General features: G+C 40.9%; 2 protein-coding genes across 2 annotated transcripts in view; both read left to right on the top strand.

The window, feature by feature from the left end:
- Positions 1-7,560, top strand: part of LOC146611299 (arf-GAP with coiled-coil, ANK repeat and PH domain-containing protein 3-like) — a 71,135-nt gene extending 63,575 nt beyond the window's left edge. The window contains exons 19-25 of the mRNA XM_085343771.1: positions 17-106; positions 279-371; positions 450-676; positions 793-902; positions 1,369-1,479; positions 1,569-1,630; positions 7,325-7,560. Of these exons, the coding sequence (XP_085199897.1) occupies positions 17-106; positions 279-371; positions 450-676; positions 793-902; positions 1,369-1,479; positions 1,569-1,630; positions 7,325-7,431 (800 nt within the window). The 3' untranslated portion in view covers positions 7,432-7,560. The remainder of the gene's footprint in view (positions 1-16; positions 107-278; positions 372-449; positions 677-792; positions 903-1,368; positions 1,480-1,568; positions 1,631-7,324) is intronic.
- A 2,893-nt stretch (positions 7,561-10,453) lies between these two features.
- hipk1a (homeodomain interacting protein kinase 1a) lies at positions 10,454-19,586 on the top strand. The gene is made up of 16 exons (XM_085343902.1): positions 10,454-10,502; positions 11,637-12,373; positions 13,195-13,568; positions 13,654-13,777; positions 13,932-14,051; positions 14,133-14,219; positions 15,152-15,333; positions 15,443-15,593; positions 15,954-16,158; positions 16,255-16,373; positions 17,633-17,784; positions 17,886-18,038; positions 18,133-18,300; positions 18,422-18,615; positions 18,883-19,013; positions 19,128-19,586. Exons 2-16 carry the CDS (start codon positions 11,639-11,641, stop codon positions 19,548-19,550), a joined length of 3,318 nt encoding a protein of 1,105 aa, XP_085200028.1. The 5' UTR covers positions 10,454-10,502; positions 11,637-11,638; the 3' UTR covers positions 19,551-19,586.
- The last annotated feature ends 1,377 nt before the right edge of the window (positions 19,587-20,963 follow it).

Genomic DNA, 20,963 nt, shown 5'->3' with positions numbered 1-20,963 from the left:
TCTGTTCCTCTCATAGCAGCTGCTAAGTTCAGACGAGAATCTCTGTTCTGTCCCGATGAGCTGGACTCCCTCTTCTCCTACTTTGATACGGGATCTGGGCCTCGAAGTAAGCAACTCCCTACTGTGACACTCACACCTTTGTACCACACATTTTAAAGCATGGGAATACAGAGCTTGGATTGTGTGTTCACTATTGCACCATTAAAATGACACTAATTGCTCTGAAAGAGACAGCTGTGACTAATGTGTCCATGTTGTGGCGCCTCCCGGTCCGGCAGGTCTGAGCAGCGACAGCGGGTTGGGAGGCAGTACAGACGGCAGCACAGACATCCTGGTGTTTGGCTCAGTAGTGGACAGCGTCACAGAGGAGGGTGAGTCCAGGGGATGAACTGTAACGAGCTGCTTTTATGTCTGTATGCTGTTGCTGAGTTATGTTACGCTGTCCTCAGAGTGTGAGGTGTCCGAGGACTCGAGCGGAGAGGCTGAATTGGAGGCCGAGCCAGAGACGTCAGACCTGGAGGACCTAAGGGATCTTCATCCCGGAGCCCTGCTCTATAAAGCCTCGAAAGCTCGTAACCTCCCCGTCATGGCTGCAGCGCTAGCTCATGGAGCTGATGTCAATTTAGTAAACGAGGAAGACGAAGGAAAAACGCCCCTCATACAGGCTGTGATCGGGGTGAGTGAATCGACCGAAGAGGTCTGGAAACTTCTCACATCGGTCTTTCATTAGACAAAAAATCTGATTATGACATAATCCAATGTAAACATCTTTTCACTTCTGCTTTATTTTAGGGTTCATTGATTGCCTGTGAGTTTCTGCTCCAGAACGCTGCTGACGTCAACCAAAGAGACGCGAGAGGGAGGGGGCCCCTGCATCATGCCACGTATCTGGGACACACGGGGTGAGTCATGAGGAGTTTTACTCTCCCTGCTGCATTTCTAACCACTTCACACATGGTTTACAGTTTAGTAAAGCGAGCTTTGTTGGAGTGATGCTAAGCTTGTCCAGGACAATGAGCCTCGTGCAGGAAACCTATTTAAAAGGCATGCATGAGTGATTTAAAAGAATTGACTTTTCCTTTTATGAGAAGTTCAGGCTTGTTGTTCTCCCGGGAAAACCATTGTTTGACTGAAAGTGGCTATAAATCATATTTTCACTCCAATAGTGCCAGGCTTCTCAAAGCACGGCCCTTGGTTAGTTTTTGTGTGGGCCCCGGTTGCAACAAGGAAACAGACTAAACCTTCCTTACTTTTACAGATACATCCAGTGTAAAAGAAACGTGACCTAACTTGTGGTTGAAATATTTTAAAAAATGATTACCATTGAGTTCTGGTTATAATTGATCTTGTTTTCTTTTGTCTTTCCAGGCAGGTGTGTTTATTCCTCAAACGAGGAGCTACACAGAACGATGGTGACGAAGATGGCCAGGATCCGCTGAGTATAGCTGTGCAGCAAGCCAACGCAGATATAGTCACGCTGTATGTTGTTTTACTTACGCACTATAGAGTCCATTAAGTGTTTTTCAAATAACTAAATCCTCTTTTTGATTTCTCATTTTTTCCTTCAGGCTGCGTCTTGCCCGGATGAACGATGAGATGCGGGAGTCAGAAGGACCCTTTGGACAGCCAGGTCAATACCCAATCAGCAGCCCCACTGAGCAGCAGTATAAGAAATGCATTCAGGAGTTTATCTGTCTCAATATAGCAGCTTCATAATAATCAGGTCAGGTTGAACTAATGTAGGGGGTGCCAATAGATGCATGAAGACACATGTTTGGGGATCTTAGGCTTCATGTTCGTCTGAAAGACTTTTTACTACCCAATTTTCTTCTTCTCTACATCTGTCATGTTTCTCTCCGCAAACCTAGCAGCCGGCCGCTCCCTTCTCAGGTTCTAACAGCAACTCAGTGTTCCTAATCTACTTTTAACGATGTCAGTTTGGACCAAAAACAGAAATAAATTGGCCAGGTGTGGCAGAGAAATCACTGCCAGGGAAACGTTAGAAATCTATTAGTTATTATGAGGCCAGGAGTGGACCTTAAATAATGTCATCAGCAGAGTATTTGGGACCAATCTAGGACTTTGAGGGTTTCAGAGGATACAGGGAGCTCTGAACCAAAGAACTCAAAAGAGTTAGGTTTCATTTCATCATGTGGTCGGGGTGTATATTTTGTGGGATTCCCTGTTTTAGACACGGCTGGTTCCTGAAGTAAAAGCCTCTTTACTTTTTCTAGTAGACATGGCAAAACTACCCAAGACACATGGAGGTGTTGTATTAGAGATGTGTGCCATGGAAAAATGATGATGTTGATCAAAGTGATGAGGATATCTGTATATTTGTCTGTCACGTGGCTCTTTGGTATATGCTAACTTTACACACTATACTTTCTTTTAAAGATTTCCCAGGAATTTAGAAGTTGTTTAAAACAAAGCACAGCACAGCAAAACGTGTGAAATCTTAAGACTTATCAGTGAGGGTGCCGGTCATGTAAATTTTGTGATCACAGTGTGAATGCTGACCTTTAAACTAACAGACCACTAACTATGCATGTGTCCTCAAAGTGAACTAGGATGTACTACTGTAAGAATAACAACTTACATATGATGTCTCCAGTTGTCAGTGTGTAAATCCCACAAGTTGTACACAGAAACCAAACTTTACCAAATGGAGATCATTAGACTTGTGCTTTATCTTATGGACTTGAACTCCAAACAGCACTTACTGCTATAAATCCCATAATTCCACACATGCAGATTGAAAACATGGTCGCCATCTACTTAAAGCTGAAAATCTGATCTGCTTGTCAAACCCAAGCTTGTTGTATGCACAATCTAATTGTTATAAACGTTTGGTTTCTAATACCATTATGGTATTATTCCCAATTCAAGGTCAAGACAACAAGTCATATATAGAGTTTTATGGTTTGAATAATGACCAACATGTACAACATTAACTGCATGCAAGTTTTACTCAGTATTACTTGAAACTATAGTTTGAGCCTATAAAGTTGTGAGGAACGTACAACAGCAACAGCAATGTCTTCCATAGACTTCCATAACTTTAACCTCCTGGACCTGCAGTCCCCATATGTCCACATATGTGGACATCACATTTTGGGTTGTCTAGACTAAAAACTACTAACTATACTAAATTTTGCTCTACAAGGGCCTGATATGCACTTACAAAGACATTATATTGCCACTGTTCTATCAAAATTTAAAACAAATGTCCTCATATATGGATATCAGACCCTTGTAGAGCAAAATCAGGTAAAAAGATAATTCTTTATTTTTACATTCATCAGGTCGAATCAGCCCAAATAGCAGAGAGAAATTAAAAATGCATGCCATGATGAGTTCAGGTCTTATGACGTTAATATGGTAGCTTCTTATCTTATTAGCAAACCAGAAACTTGCACCTCTACAGTGTGAAATGGTACACAGGATGCTATCCACTGCCTCACATATGCAAATAAGCTGATGGATATAAAAGTTTTAAGGTCAGCCAGCAAGCTGAAGATGGTTCAGGAGCAAAATAGCTGTTAGGGGCAGCAGTTTTATTTAAATGCTGAAAAACTATGTTTTGAAAGTTAGCATAGCGTAAAGAGCCACTGTAATAGGAAATTGGTTGAATTATAAATATACTAAAATGAAAGAAATCTTATAAATATTGAAACCAAAGGAGGAAAAACCCTTCAGGAGTCAGCATGTGTTTGTTTACCAGTAATAATTAAAAAAAAAAAAAAAAAAAAAAACAGCCGCAGGGGGGTTCAGCCAGTTTCTCTTTCCTACTTGTTTTTAACTGAATCAATTTTTCAAAAATTAACCCCCATTATTTAATAAAAGAATAAAATAGTGGAGGAACTCTTTATTTAAATAACTTCATGAGGGGAAACTGTGAAGCTGCAATAACTGTAATGGAGAGAAAATGATGTGAGAATTATTTCTGCGTAGTGATTAAAAGATTGATTAAGTAAAGCTTTTATTTTTCATTAAACGCAAAATGATGCACTTTTAATTTTTTTTAATATATGACAGGACTCTCAGAGCCATAGTGCAATGACTATTTCAGTACAGATAATCAGTATTTTTTTGTATTATGCTTAACAGCAAGGCAGATGGTATTTTTTTAAGCTGGATATAGATTTTTTTTTTTTGGGTGGGGGGGGATTAACACCACAACCACACAGAACGATATTAATGTTCCCAATATGATATAAAAATCACTCGTTGGTGGAGTTATTCTTTAGGAGAAACTACACTGGAAGGTTTTTGATAAGTCACTCTAAACTACCATGTTACTGTATATACAGTATTTGTATGTTAAAATGTTTGTTTATGGTAATCAGATGTGTCACGCCTAGGCTTATATTGTTTGTTAGTTTATATTGCATGGGTGGCTGATGCCCAGGTCCACTGAAGCCCAGTTGCTTATTTTTAAAGTTCTGTACCCAGTATACGTGAATATGTAACATTGAATATTGTTGGAAAATGTTAATATCCATATTATATAATACCAAATCACGACAACAGTGCATGAGGTGACATCCATGGCAGAAATCAGTTAATGCAAACAGACTGAACACCCTCTCCTGCAATCATCTGTTGGCTGGGTGACAAGAACAGTGAACCTGGCAGCTCAACACTTTTTGTTTGATCCGCTTGCTAGCTTGCAGTTAGCGACAGTGTGTTATCCAAAGCCTACATAAAAATACAGACAGACTCCCTTCAGACTGTTGGGGTTTAGCTCAAACCAAAGAAAGCTTGCAGAGCTTTTAGAGAGCAGAAATGTTTTTACCAATTTTAGTTTTATATGGAGAATCTTAACAATCTGGGACTGTCTAAAGATGATTATAGTAGAGATGTTTGTGATTTCCAGATTAGTTTATATAAACGCTATCCACTGGAAAGAATTTCAGCATCATTACAGCCTAATGGTGTTATTTTGTAATTGACACTAAAGAAAAAGTCTTATGATAAGCTTAGACAGTGTAATATCCCAATGCTTACAGCTACTGGTTTAGCCCCTTTGAGTAAATTTAGTTGGAGAAACTATTTTGCCGCCAACTATTTTCTGACTCCACAAACCTTCCTAATAATTTTTGTACAGTCCCATTCTTTTATTTGCCAGGTAAAACTGTTTAAACGATATGACATTGACAGGAAGGGTAGCTCGCTCATTTCCGCACTTTGAAAACATGCCGTCTCTCAGCCTTTCCTTTTTTGTGCAGTACGTGGTGTCAACACCACCAAAACACTCTCCAAAAGGTCTCAGTTTTTACAAGATGAATGATGTCGTCGACAAAGCATTAAGCCATTGAAGGATTAGGTGTTGTACAGCTCAGTGTGTCTACAGTGACTGTTGTGTATATAAACGCAAAAACTATTAACACTTTAACTTCTAACAGGCCATTTCTAACTTTCCTGTACTTCTTTTTTCCTGTCTCTTGACTGTTTTCTGTACAATTTCTTTGAATATTGTAATATTGTAAAAAACAAAAAAAAAACAAACAAAAACATGCATCTCAGAATTTACAGTACTTGTGTGTGTTAACACTAACTTCTACCTATGTTTTCCTCTTTGTGTCTTCTAATATGATACTAAAAAATAAACAAAAGGTCTGACTAATCACTAACTTCTCTCTTTCTTCTGTGCTTTATTTCTTCTTTCACTTGCTTTACTAACTTTACCACAAAGCATAACTATGAAGCAAATAACTAATATATTTAATATTTGAAGTGGCGTGTGTGTGTGTGTGTGTGTGTGTGTGTGTGTGTGTGTGTGTGTGTGTGTGTGTGTGTGTGTGTGTTTGGAGGGGGGGGGCTGTTTAGTGCATTAAACAGTATGATAGATAAAAATAACAACACATTATATAAAAGTTATAAACTGAATTGTGTATCATTGAATAATTTAAGTATTTGATTAGACAGTCGATCAATAACAGATACTCCTGATCTCAACTCATTAAGTCGCGACATTAAGTCCACAGAATCAGTTTCTTCCATTCCAACAAATAAATTTATAATTTCTATGTAATGTGGGTTTTTTTTTTGGGGGGGGATTTTTGGTTGATATTCAATTTCTCTTCAGTAATATGAGACGACCATAAAAATGAGAGACTGTTCATTTCTTTGTAAGTGAGCAAACGTATTAATTCAGCAGGCAAAATAATCAAATAGTATGGATAACTCGATATTTTCTCTTTTTATGACCATTCTCTGTAAACTCTAGAAATAGCCTAACTGTTTGGGAAAGTCCCAACAGGTCAGCAAAGAAATACTAAGACCAACCCATGCCACATTCAAACTCTCTTAAATCAGCGGTCCCCAAATCGCGTCCTGGTACTGGTTCGTGAGTCGTTTGGTACCGGGCCGCGACAGTTGGGGCTTGGGTGTGAAATTTATGGTTTTCAGGGTTTTTATTGTTTTTATCATTAACTCTGTTTCCCTGGGTCTTTTCCCATGTGTTATGAATAAAACTTCTTTGTTTTGGTACCGGTACTGGTTTTATTTTGTTGTACTAATTTGCGACACCTTAAAGGCCGGTCCGTGAAATATTTTTGGACATAAACCGGTCCGTAGCGCAAAAAAGGTTGGGGACCGCTGTCTTAAATTATCTTTCTTCCTCATTGTGATGCTCAGTTTGAAGTTCAGCAAGTCATCTTGACCGGTTTTAGATGCCTAAATGCACCGAGTTGCTGCCAGGTGATTGGCTGAATAGATAGTTGCATGAACAAGAAACTTAACAGCTGTACCTAATAAAGTGGTACTACTAAAAAATCCTTCTGTTCATTATTCGAGGAAAAAAAAAAGAGGCAACAAAATCCTTTCTACTGCCTCAATTCTCTTAAGACTGTGGGAACAAACATTTGTAAAATATTCTGAGAGCAAAGGCCAAACACAGATAGGAAAACCAGCTCAATAAGGAATGTCTATAGAGGAAAGGAAACCTCCATAAATACCAGGAGCCTTGAACTCTCTGACTCAGAAACAAGCTGGGAAAACCAGGAATTTTCATCCCCTTTTTAATTTTCTGAGCCTGGCAGCTCTCACGGACACAAAAGACTTGAGTTGCTTTTGTTGTGGTAGTAGCGGTGGTGGGCTCAGCGGTCACCATGACAACAGGAAAAGTAGAGGCTCAGTATTTGGAAAGTTGAAAGAGGGGAAGCTTCATGGTGCCTCGGCCCTTCATTCAGAAGGCTCCTCTGTTGTTTCCTTCCTAACTTTCATTTAGAAAGATGTTTTGACTCTTCAAAGAGCTTTGGGTCTCGGGCTGTGGTTTTCATCGTCACTTCCTGTTGTGTTTTCTCTTTTTGTTCATCAGGAGACGCCACGTACCTTGACATCTTCCGAGAATTTTCGCACATGGCTTCCCACAACCCAGAAAAGCTGAAAAGAAGGAGTTTGCACTTCCGACACTCCTTCAGGTAGTCCTTCAAGAGTCGAGAGAGGGAGAAAATACTTGAAAAATGCAGCCTTCCAAACATTCACCACAGCTGGATTTCAATGAGAAGAGGAGCCTGATGCTGCTGAATAAATTCAGCCATCACAGTATACTATACAGTCAGTTTATGCATTTTTTGTAGCTTTCTCTGTGTACAGAGAAAGCTACAAAAAATGCATAAATAAATAAACGTCACATTTAAAGTTCATTAAAGTGAAGAAATTAATGCATTTTAGTTCAGTTACAACTTTTATTTTGATAGGGTTTTGTTCTATGAGGATCTGCTGGTCTTTTCCTCTCAGATATATATGTGTATAAATACATTGTTAGTTGAGCACTTGTTTTGTATGAACCATCATTTCTTTGCTGATTCATTACATCAATACTTTCCAGTATGTTTGATTGTATATGTACTGCATGCATGTACTCCTATTATATTTCAAGGATAAGAAATTTAATATCATTAGTTATTATCATCTTGATAAGCAGTTTTGATCTGAAACATGTTCTCTTTATCCTTTGTTTTTGCATCGACTATGCTGGTGTAGTCTTGGTGATGTATTTTTGTCTACTGTGGTGTACCACTATAAAACGCAGTGCTTCTGATGCTGTAAACAAGCTGTAGAGACAAAAATAAAAATGCTAATATATCTGAAAAGGCAAGATGAGAGATGGATGGAAATAAACATCGTCTGTTCGACTCACTCCGTTTTTCCTTGTCGCTGAGACAACAGCGCCTCCTTGTGTTGAAATGTGTGACAAATTGATCTTTTTAATTAGGGAATAATAAAAATACAGTGAAGCCCAATTTCAGTTGACTGTAGCTATACAGTTTATAAATTCAATATGTCTGCTAATAATTTCTAATTTCCCAATAAGTCTTTATTTGTGTTTATTTGTCAATATGGTGTTTACAGCCACCTTTCCATGGAATATTTAGCTAGAATAGCATTATCACAAGTTTTAATTAGGAGAACAAAATTCTAAATTTAAAAAATATAAATAAATAATAAGGTACCAGTGGTTAAAATGTGATCTTTCTCTCTCTCTCTCTCTCTCACACACACACACACACACACACACACACACACACACACACACACACACACACACACACACACACACATCCAACTCCATCTTTCTCTCTATATAAAGATGTATATCTATCTATAAAATTCAGTAATTCAGTTTCTATAAAATTCAGTAATTCAGTTTCTATAAATGAATTGATTACACATTATTTTTCTGTTTAATATATTTGTAAGTAATGAAATTAATGGATAGATGGGTGAAAGATAATCTATCTCTAAATTGTTTAATTTTAAAAGGTGTACAAAAACAATATTAAATTTCTATGGGTTAAAAAAGTACATTTTTAAATATATAAATAACGAATGGAATGTTTTAAAAATGCTGTCTAAGAAGATAAAATAATAAAATCATAATTTAATGCTTTATTTCCATGGTAACTGTCCATCAACTGTTTAAAAAAAGATGGGCGTAGCCACTGTGGCATCACCTATCAGATTTTGGACATTGCATTTGGAGGTGGGGTTTGTTCCTTTTAGAACCAGAAGTGACCATATTTAGACAAAAAAAGTGCAGTGCAAAGTTAGCCGTCTGCATTTTCAAACTGTATTGAGTGCATCTGACAGATATAAACTTCTACAATTTCACTCACCAAAAGAGAAATGTGGACAGTCAAGGGGTCAAGTTAAGTGACTTCAGCTGAGGTGAGGCCTCTCTGGCAGCTGTTGGCTGAAGCTGTCAATGAAAGCAGCCACACCCTTACATTTAAATGTAAATCACATCAATATAATAATGATAACAATAATAATAATCTTTTTCATGATCCAGTGTATACTGACGGTTTTCTTAATGTTGTGAACTTGGGGATTTAACTCCTTTTGGAGCCAGCCTCAGCCGACCACGGGAGGACTCATTTTTCAGCCATGAACGTTGCTTCTCAGGTCCTCCATACAGAATTATAAACTTATACTGTATATTAGTCACTTAATCTGATGATTTTTCACTAGTTTCCATGTCATAATAATAATAATAATAATAATAATAATAATAATAATAATAATAATAATAATAATAATACAATATAAATAACTGTTAATAACAACATTAACAACCTAGTGCTACCACCTTATAGAAGGTCCTTGAGGCTCCACCAGTACTGAAGAAGGTACAAGTGGCACAGAGGGTGGTCAGGACTACAGACTATGGACAACAGTTTGTTCAGTGTCCACCTTTCTATCACAGCTTCAAAAATGCACAATTTGCTGCCAATCACAGAGCCAGACTAACTACAGAAAACTACACTCTGCTCCCCACAGCTGACTGATAGAAACTCTCAATCATTTTGCAGCACACATTAAGCATCTCGGCTTCCTTAGTAAACAGAGCCTGCTCATCCCCTTCTTGTATACAGACTCTGTACTAGTCTTCAGTCAAGTACTTGGACTCCTCCACCACATAGACATGTTGTCCCAGGACAGACAGTTCAACCAGTGCTACTCAGAGAGAAACTACAGGGAAAATGTCACGAATGTAGTTATACATATATAGTCACAGGGTTAATTAAAAGAGAACCAGATCAGTCTAATAAAGATAGGAAAATAAGGAAGAGAGATACACTTGGGAGATACACGATCTTTGACTGCAGGAGACGCACGTGGCCGTTGACGTCCGTCACATCTCGCCGCCGGTTACGTCGGCAGGACAGGAAGTGGAGCGAGCAGACTGTGATGATGGAGCTGTGTCCCGGAGACGGTGCTCATCGGGATGTTATCTGACATTTCGAGAGAAACGACAAGCGTAATGCGGGTTTGTCGCGCGATGTGAGACAGCGGATCGGAGTCAGGTATGACTCAGATATTCGTGAAAAAGCTAGCTGGCTGTTAGCTCGGTTAGCTCTCATCCTTCCAGCTCCGAGCAGGCAGCGAGCAGCTCCGCCGACCCGCTGCTGCACCACACGGAGCTGCTCGGTGAGAAGATGACGAGGCCTTAATATCACACAGGCAACGGTGTGCAGAGTCAGCAAATACAGGTACTGTCAGTCAGGTTTGGGAAAATGCTGCTGGGGTTAGTTACTGCCAGTTAGCGGAAACACATGTTAATGATGTCTAAGTCAAGTGGTTTTAGATGTAGCCCCAGCTTGATAGTTTCTATTGGGTCAAAACACTGGAATCACACTTTTCTGTGCTAATAAATGCAATATCACAAATCTGAATAATAAACAGTATATAGCTCAGTCCAGGTCTCTTGTGAAAATGTGATCATTTTTGTCCTTTTATTTCATTAAACCAATCAAATACGGGTTTCAGTTCTGGAGATTTAAATGTCCACCCCCAATATCTAACAGTTACCAACAACATGTCACTCACAATTAACTTTAACTGATGAAACTCATGCCTAATCGGCCTACAGATTATTTGAATTTCAAAAAAGTACCAGTAATTCCTGTGAGTCAAAATCTCCACTCTGCTGTAAACGCTCACCATGACAGTTTTTTTCCTGCTCTTGGCTCTGTGTGACGTGTGCTCATCTGTAGAGTACAGTTCTAGTTGTGTGCCCGGAAGCTCCACCCACCTGCTTTTATGGGAGGGGTCACTAATCAGAAGAAATTTGCTTTACGGGAATCAAATCGGCTTGTTTCAGACTTAAGGAATTAGGGATAGCTACCCTGCTACAATCCAAGAATAAAAATACAGAGCCGGAAATTAGTTTAATACGTCCACTTTAATCATAAATAACATCCCAATGACTTGTTGAAATTAATAGAAAACAAATTGGGGGGGAAAAAAAGAGTCACGGGGTTTAAAAGACCTGATTTTAGGTAGACTATATGAGAATCATTTTCCTGCTTAGGTGAAGTCTACTCCTGCAGGATGATTTTTGCTGCCAAGTACTCCAGAAGAGGAAAATATAAAGGAAATGGGATGTAAAGTAGGTCAAAAGTCAAGCGTAAATAGTACCACTGATCACCTTTGATGTTTGGCACTAATCAGATAATTCTTTAATTGATTGATTATTGCAGCTCCAAACTTGAGGATAAAACAGTTAACTGCTTCTGTCTGTTTACACATAATTAAACATAAATAAATGAGTAACATACAAGAACACACACAAATATAAATAGAGGCTCTAAAACAAAACTAACCCACTTCCTGCTCCTCCACAGACATGGCGTCGCAGCTCCAGGTGTTCTCCTCCCCCTCTGTGTCCTCCAGTGCCTACTCTCGCTCAAAGAGACTTAAAGTGGAGAACCCCTCCTGGGATGCATCAAGCCAGCTGGGAGACAATGGTTACTACCAGCAGAGCTCTACCCAGGGAGCTGCACCCTCAACCTCTGGCTCCAACTTTAACCAAGTGTACACTTCCAACCAGGTCCACCCGCCAACGGCCGGCTCAAGGGAGCAGACGGTGGTGCGGGCGGCAGACAGCACGGGCAGCCTTTGCGGGCCTCCTTCATCCTCCTCTTCATCTTCCTCCTCCAGCCGGCGAATCAAGGATGCAGAGTCCTCCTCCCAGCCGTCCGACCTCTATCACAAGCAGTACAGCCTGAAGAGGAAGAGTGAGGAGGTGGACAGCAGCGACAGCGTGCAGATACTGGAGGAGCTCTCCGCCCCCGTGGTCTCAAACCGCAATGGTGGCGGTGGCGGGGGAACCACCACTGCTCAGTCCATAGCACACTCCACCTCCACCACCAAGAGCAGCAACTCCCACAGCGAGGGCGACTATCAGCTGGTGCAGCACGAGATCCTGTGCTCCATGTCCAACAGTTACGAGGTGCTCGAGTTTCTGGGACGCGGCACCTTCGGTCAGGTGGCTAAATGCTGGAAGCGGGGCACAAATGAGATAGTGGCCATTAAAATCTTGAAGAACCATCCCTCTTATGCTCGGCAAGGGCAAATTGAGGTGAGTACATATTGTTAAAATTGATGAAAGGAGCCTTTATTAGCATATAATTTCATATAATATGAAAATTGGGAATGGCGGTGCATGTATATGACATCATAAATGCAATCCTACTTGTGCTTTTGGCCTGTTTTCAGCTTGTTTGACCATGTCAGCCTCCACCTTGTTTTTAATAAGACATCAATAGTTACCTCAGGACTAGACTACAGCGAATTGAAGCACTGATACATGGCAGGGATTATACTAGATTGTAGACATGGACAGCTGTCATATTTCCTGTGCAGTTGTCAGGCACGTGGACCTCCATAGAGACGCTTGTGCTCACAATATAACACAATATGAAGAGCATCCGGCATGAAAATCTGCCAAATCAAATGAGCATGGCTACCTGCTGTGGTGATCCCTTGTGCAAATGGGAGCAGCCAAAAGCAGGTTTCTTTTATTTGCTTTATATTGTAAGCAGTGTTAGTGGTCTGGCTGCATGGTTGGCAGTTATGGTTGAGATCAGCCAACATCCAGCTACGGGAATACAGATACAATAACCTGAACTTTAGATATTTCAGTCAGTGGCCAATCTATTTGATTGCCGCAGAATTTTGTACAGGTTTTGTTTTATATGTTTTAATTGGAGGATGAATCCTACTGACTTCTCTGATCCTCTGTGTTGTTTCTGCCATAGGGCTGATATGTGATTTTGAGTACTGGTGGTACCGAAGATAAATTCTGTGAACCTTCATGTTTTGGCCTGTTAAGGAAGATGTTACTTTCGCATTCATTTTTCTGTTTATTACCACATAATATCATCTTCCTCCTACTTGCAGGTGAGTATCCTCAGCAGGCTGAGCACGGAAAATGCCGATGAGTTCAACTTTGTCCGCTCGTACGAGTGTTTCCAGCACAAGAATCACACGTGCCTTGTGTTTGAGATGCTGGAGCAGAACCTTTACGACTTTCTGAAGCACAGCAAGTTCAGCCCTCTGATGCTCAAGTGCATCCGGCCAATCCTGCAGCAGGTCGCCACCGCGCTAATGAAGCTGAAGAGCCTGGGGCTGATCCATGCTGACCTGAAGCCTGAAAACATCATGCTGGTAGACCCTCTGAGGCAGCCATACAGGGTGAAGGTCATTGATTTCGGCTCGGCGAGCCATGTTTCCAAAGCTGTATGCTCAACTTACCTGCAGTCTCGATATTACAGGTGAGCATTTTTGCCTAGAGCTATGAAATATCTTGTGAATTACTTGCTGTGATCTTCACATTTATTGGCTTTGATGGGCCTACAGAGCTCCAGAGATTATCCTGGGCCTTCCTTTCTGTGAAGCCATCGATATGTGGTCTTTGGGATGTGTCATTGCTGAGCTGTTCTTAGGATGGCCCCTTTATCCCGGTGCCTCAGAGTATGACCAGGTCATCTGCAGCACCCTTATACACACTGACATTTACATAAAAATCAGACACAGCTGCCTGTCTTGGGACAGCTGTCAACCAAAGAGGCAGTGCCTTTAATTTTAACCATCATTTAACCACTATTTTATACTTATTTTTCATTGTTTTCTCTCAGATTCGCTACATTTCTCAGACCCAGGGTCTTCCAGCAGAGTACCTCCTTAGTGCAGGAACCAAGACCAGCCGCTTTTTCAACCGAGGCCCTGACTCGAGCTACCCGCTGTGGAGGCTCAAAGTAGGTGACACAGATATGAGTCCCCAAACGAGAAAAAACACTTCATGTACTGAAGTGTTGCTGTGGTTCCTTTTTCTGCAGACACCTGCAGAGCACGAGGCAGAGATGGGCATCAAGTCGAAGGAGGCAAGAAAATACATCTTCAACTGTCTGGATGACATGATGCAGGTGAGGAGTTATCCTGTCTAAGAGACAGCTGCTGTAAGCAGATATTTTAAGTGTTGCTCCCTCTTTGGGGCAAAGTAGGACCCTCACAAACATGGCCCAAACAGCAGCCAAAATGGCATGATGGCAAAAACTATACCCTAGATTTTAGACAACAACAGTGTTTCCAGGTAAAGCCCCAGTCAGACCATATCAACAAAGCAAAAAACTGCAGCAACTGCATCATTGCAACAAAGAAATGAAATGCATATGTCTGTTTTTTGTTGTATTTTTGTTAAATAGACCGACATTTGACTTTAGCTAATTTGGTAACTGTGATCTAAGTGTGTTAATGTGTAATAAGATAAGAAATAGATCTCAGAGCGAGTGGTCAGGAGTTCAAGTTGCCCCTGTGACGTGTACTTTTTCTTCTCCTGATTGAGTTTTGCTTGCTTTAATGCTTCTTTGGATTACCTTGTTTAGCAGAGGATACACTGGACCTTTCTCTATGAATAAAGGAAACAGTGCTGTCACACAGTTCATAGCAGTACACAATCCAACAAACACTAACACCATTTCACGTCATAACCTGCTGTTATAGCTGTTGTTGTGTTGATACCTCTAATATGATCAATTAATTTGTCTTCGGTCATCAAAAAGCTTTGGAAAGGCAGGAGCTACACTGAATCATTTAATCAGGGAAACAAAATGATGCACAGGATGAGCAACAATGTGACAAGCATTATATTTTCCCCTTTTCCCTTTTACTTAAATAACAACCTTGGGAATAATCTGGTATTTCTTACTAGAGGTTCTGCTATGCATATTAAAGGAGCATGGTGTAAAGAACCAGGCTCATGTTTTCCATGTAGGCCAGGGAAAAGTAATTAGTAAAAGTTGAAAGGAGGTACTTTTTTGTGCTGTGAACATGTCACATGGGCCGTGACTTCCTGCAGGTGAACATGACAAACCTGGAGGGCACAGACATCCTGGCAGAGAAGGCTGACAGACGGGAGTTTATAGACCTGCTGAAGAAGATGCTGACACTCGACGCTGACAAAAGGATCACACCTATGAAGACGCTGAACCACCCATTTGTTACCATGACCCACTTGCTGCACTTCCCGCACAGCTCACAGTAAGACCTGCGTGGATAAAGAAATGAAGCTACAGATTGTGATGACTGTTGTTTAGCTTCTGTCTGATTTAAATGTATATATTTATATGTATTTGTTTTTATTCCACAGCGTGAAGTCCTGCTTCCAAAATATGGATATATGTAAACGCCGATGCAGCGCCTTTGAGAACGGAAAAAATATGTTTGCAAGCAACAACACCCCGAGTGCAGCAACAAACCTCACTGTCACATTCAGTAGCCAACTTAATCAGCACAATCAAGTGAGAAGATCCTCTCTAAACTGCCTCGGGAACAGTTTGATCTTAAGATTATATTCATAATTTCTGTTGAAGATGTAATTGGTTATTTTGTAGAACAATGCTAATTTATTAGCTTGTACACTTCTATGTACAGACGCTTTCATTTCAAACGGCGAGACATTTAAAAACAACTTATTTACAAGTACTAGATGTAGGAATGCACCAAAGAAACTTTTCCATTTCTGATTCATAGCCTGGCTTTAGGCACTTGAAGACTTTGACATTGTATGCTTGTAAATGCAACTCTCATACAAAAATGTAAAAATCTCAATTCATCTTTTTAGGCATTAATTTAAAATTTTCCTTTGTCGTGTCTTCCAGATGACCTCTACAGGAGGCCAGTCCCTGTCTCTCAGTAGTAATGTCCCACTGCTGAACTATCAGCCTGGCCTCTACCAGCAGGCCACCATCAACATCCCTGGTCTGACCCAGCAGGGAGTTCCTCTGCAAACCAGACCCACCCAGCTCTGCACCCAGACCGAGCCCTTCCAGCAGACACTTATTGTTTGCCCACCAACCATCCAGGGTAAAAATGATGGGACAGTTTAAACAAAAAGTTATGTTTTCTCTCTTTTTCCACCTATATTTTGTGACCAGTTCTTCATATCTGACATTCGTGCAGGTCTTCAAACCTCTAACAAGCCATCTGCTTACCCAGTGAGAATGGAAAACTCAGTACCCTTAGTCCCTCAGAACCAGTCCTCCCAGTCTCTTCACATCCAGCCCAGCATGCTGGCACAGGTAGGATCCGATAAATGCTTAAATTACTAGTATGTGTTACTCATGTTACATTTACATTTACAACTACTTTTTTATGATTTAAGAAGGAAATATTGCTAAATTTGACAGCTGTACTTAAAACGTTTAAATGAAATGCCTACAGTTTTCTTACAGAAAATGCTGCATTACAGATCATTTAATGTTATCAATCTTTAAAGCCCCTTTTCCATTACCCACTTGGATTGGCATGCCAAGACTCGACTCGGATCGACTGGTTTTCCATTACAATCAAGTACCAGCTAATGTGCGTGGTTGTTGTTATAGCAATGTATCCGAGCATCCTTGGCGTAATTAGTATGCAACACAAAACCCTACAACAAAGGTGGACTTTGAAGCAATGATATTCCAGCTGCTCGGTCTGTGAGACCACGGTGTTGTTTTTGTAGCATTGCCAGGTTTCAAAAATGGCAGTTTAGATTTTCGTAAATGAGATGCTCTCATGATTGAGTGACGTCACTGACCAACCAATTGGTGGCATGCAGTCTGACAACGTCACCTTTTAGTATATGCTCAGATTGCTTGGAACCGCGGCTGAACAGGTACTATTTTAGAACCTGGTACCAGGTACTATGACTAAATGGAAAACCCTGAAAAGCATGGTTCACCGTGGCAAGTCGATCCGAGGAGGTACTAATGGAAAAGGGGCTCAAGTGGTCCTTTGGCTTAAGCCTGTGTCCAGTCAGGTCCTCCTGTCTTGCTTAAGAAATCTTTGATGACATACATTTTCAGTCCAAGGGGACAAGTTCTTTTCCGTTTTTTCTTCTTTCCTACATAATTGTGGGAAACACAATTGTGACTCTTTATTACTAACCTATTAGCCTACTAGCATACTTATACAGCAAACCTTTGGTGCCACCTGGTGGAAGACAGCAGTGCACGTCTGTGTCTAAGCTTTGGTGATTATTGTTGTTACAAAGAAAGCGTTTGCTTGGCCCAGATTCATGTGGCATAAATGCTTGGCATCATAATCCATGTGAAATGTTTTCTTTTTAAGCTGTTAAATCACTTCTCTTTCCTTTTTAGCAGTTAAAAATACATCTCTCTCTACACACAGCAATAAATCTGAAAACAATATGTAAGCTGAACCCATGCTGCCTTTTATTCAGCTGGCATAGTGATAGAGGCATGTGCTCACTGAGTCTTCTCTCAGATTTCTGTTTTGCACTTAACACCTGTTTCTTACAGTTTTTCAGCATGCTTGTGTACATGTGCTCACACAGCAGGGCTGGCCAGCGGGAACACAGCAGATTCTAATCCCCTCCACATGGCAACAGATGCCTGGCATGTCCATTCACAACCCGGGGCAGGCTGTGGTGCCAGAGCCACCCATGGGAGCCCACATCTCCGACAGTCAGCAGACTTCAGGCTGGAGGTAGTTTATTCTGATGGTGCTCATTTTTGAGTTAAAATGGAACAGCATCTCTCACAAGTGTAACTGCTTACTTGTACTAAAGCGATATCTCTGCTTTGTAGGGGTCGCCATGGCAGCCAATACGATAGCGTTAACCAGCACGACTCTGGTGCTGGCCGTCATACTGGGACTCAAAACCACAGCTCAGGGGCCGCTCACTCGAGATCCCAACAGGGCAAGAGATCAAAGGCTCGACACGCTGAGAGCAGACCCAGGTATCCTGTCGATCTTTTCATTTCTCACCTTATTGTTCGCATATGTTTATATTTGATTTAAGACAGTCAGTGTGCTGCTTATTCTCTCCTCCAGGCCGGTGTCCTCAGTACAATCAGCCACCAATGTGGTCAACAGCACTTCCTTTGCCGGTGACCAGTCTCAGCCCATTGTTATCTCTGACACACCAAGCCCTGCCGTCAGCATCATCACCATTCACAGCGACTCTGAAGATGAGGATGATACAAAGTTTCCTGCTGCCTGGTGAGCCTCGTTTTCAATCTGGTCACCTTATGTTGCACTGCTTTCTTTTCCCCAACTTTTAGTAGGGTCTAATAAAAATGTTATTTTTAAAACCTTTTACTCTTCTTCTTTTCTCCCGCAGCTCTGGAACAAGTCAGAGAACCAATGTGATCAGCTGTGTGACTGTGCACGACTCCCATGACTCAGACTCCTCTACCAGCAGCCCCCTGAGCCCCAAAACCTCCTCTCAGCCTACAAAGTCTCTAGCAGTCATCATGCCCTCAGTTAAAAGCCAGCCTGGAGAAAGCACAACCCACAAGGCTCCAGCAGCTTCAGGTCCAAAACCGGTTCAAACAGAGGGGCTCATTTAATTTGAAAACTGTGTGCAACATTCTTCTTTGGTTTTGGGATTGAAAAACATTTAGAGTTGACATGCCTATGTGTACATGAACCATCCTATTAAAAGGCAGCACATAAATGATTGAGCTACTGCAGATGCAAAACTGGATTATTCAACAGCAGTTTAATAAGAAAAAAATTATGTTTTATTGATTTTTCTGATCTTCTGAGTGCTAACACTTGGCTGTCTTTTTTTTTTTTTAGATCAAGCTACAAGCGGCTCAGTAAAGTCCAAAAAGGCATCCACACAAGCGTCTGGTCGGTCAGGAGATTCCACAACCGAGCGCAATCAGCGGGCTGCGTCCAGCAGATCTCAGCCTCTGAATCTGAGTCAGGTAACGGCTTTCAACAGCATGATGTTCTGTGCACGGCGTTACTTAGCATTCTCTGGCCAAAGGTATTGTAGACTGACTCTGCACTTCACAAGCCATTCTTGTCTTTCATTTCAGCTGCAGCAGTCTGTGATGCCATCTTCTCACGAGCAAACAGCAAGCAGTAGCTCCCTGAGGAGGCAGCCCACATATCCCCCTCCCGTCTCCTCCCACTCGTCCTACCGGCTCCACGAAAGCACCCTCTTTGGCTCGACGCCAAATCTGTATGCCTACCCGGCGTCTGCCGCCTTGGCCTCAGTGTCTCAGGCTGTAGACCAGATGCAGGGCGGTACATCCCGCCATGGCAGGGCAAGCGGGGCTTACTCCTCTTTGGCTCTGCTTCAGAAGAACAGCAGCTTAGCCCTCGGGGGGTCTGCTCCAGGACAGTACGGCAACAACCATCAACAGCAGCAGCAGCAGCAGCAACAGCTGGCAGCACAGCCTTTCCAACGCTCCGGTGCCGCTTACCAGCGAAAACTCAACCAATATCCCTACCTGTGAACACTGATGAAGACCAAACTTAGACCGCGACTAGAGACGAGCACAAGCTCATCACAGGCGACTGTGATCGGACTCTTTTTATTACTTTTCTTCTTCTTCAACTCAACTGTTTTTTGCCGCCCAGAGTGTGTTACTATTTTAATCGTCGTCAAGTTTTACTTTAATATTCTCTACCTTTGAGGTTTCTTTGCGTCATATGTCACAGGTTAGCGTGCTGTGAGCACACAAGCAGAAGATAAAGCTAAATTTACTTACAGACTGTAATTTATTTGTCACATATCAACCTAATACTTTGATTTTACGAAAGCTGTGTGGAACTCTACTGTTATGCTGCTATATTAATAATCATCACATTCATCAAATAATGGGTTAAATGACACATTTACATATAAACAAATGCCTCACTTAATTATACCATTTTCTTTTAATTTAAAAGTCTGCGCATTGTGATAAGTTACCTTGCTGTGTTTTATGTTTTATTTATGAATGTACTGTATGTATGTGTGTGTTTTATCTGTACTATATTACAAAAGCTAATGGAGACTAAGCAGCGTACTGTACTGTATAATGATGTGTCTGTGTGTTTTTATTGTTTGAGTACTGGCCATTAACTTGACTATATTTGTATGTTTGCTATACTGAATGATGCATTTCTGCATAGAGTAGGTGTATCAGAGGAGACTTTCTTTTCGTCTGTTTTTTAGTTTAATGTTAAGGTTGCATGTGTCTGACATGGAGTAGCATTCAGGGGAGGTTTGTAATCTGCAGCCGTGCTGGTTTGTAGACAGATTAGTAATGTTTAATTTGTACGGCAAACACATTAATAATACTGGGAAAATGTACAAGTTCTTGTCTTGTGAAGTGATGTCTGTGGAGTAAAGCGTGCACATAAAATGAAATTGGGTATGGCATACGTAGAAGCTGAAGCCATTTAGATTAAAAAATTCACAGTGCTGCATTTTTAATAGTGAATAATCAAATCTGACAAGGACAATTTATATTAAAAAAATAAGAATTAATTGATGTTCAGTATGTCACTGCTTCTAAGCAAATCATTGGTTTGGTGAAATGATGGTTGTTCTTCCAATCCTGCTGTGTTGTGAAGTGCTACATTACATAGAACACACAATGAACCTTAACCCGTATATACGCAATAAAAACCTTATTAAAACAGGATACGAGCCTCAGGTGTGCTTTAAAAACACGATACTTTCACACATTACATACAACAGTGCACAGAAGGCGGCCACTTTGTTAGAAACAACTTTTCAACTGCTTTATTATATTTTATCAACCAATCACATGGCTACAACTCGGTGCATGTCGGTATGGTCAAGACAACCTGCTGAATGTCAAACTAAGCATTAGAATGAAGAAGAAAGGTGATTTAAACGAGTTTGAACCTTAAAAAAA

Source organism: Diplotaxodon limnothrissa, linkage group LG20, assembly GCF_057381915.1.
Source record: "Diplotaxodon limnothrissa isolate DT_005_m linkage group LG20, D_limnothrissa_male_GT1.1, whole genome shotgun sequence".
Classification (NCBI taxonomy): Eukaryota; Metazoa; Chordata; class Actinopteri; order Cichliformes; family Cichlidae; genus Diplotaxodon; species Diplotaxodon limnothrissa.
The sequence above is the reverse complement of the archived record's forward strand: the minus strand, read 5'-3'. Positions and strand labels throughout refer to the sequence as shown.

Excerpts from the sequence above, each read along its gene's own strand:
- hipk1a (XM_085343902.1), top strand. The coding sequence starts at position 11,639 with ATGGCGTCGCAGCTCCAGGTGTTCTCCTCCCCCTCTGTGTCCTCCAGT. Across the intron at positions 14,052-14,132 it reads ACCCGCTGTGGAGGCTCAAA|ACACCTGCAGAGCACGAGGC; the intron begins GTAGGTGACACA and ends CTTTTTCTGCAG. Across the intron at positions 19,014-19,127 it reads AGCCTCTGAATCTGAGTCAG|CTGCAGCAGTCTGTGATGCC; the intron begins GTAACGGCTTTC and ends CTTTCATTTCAG.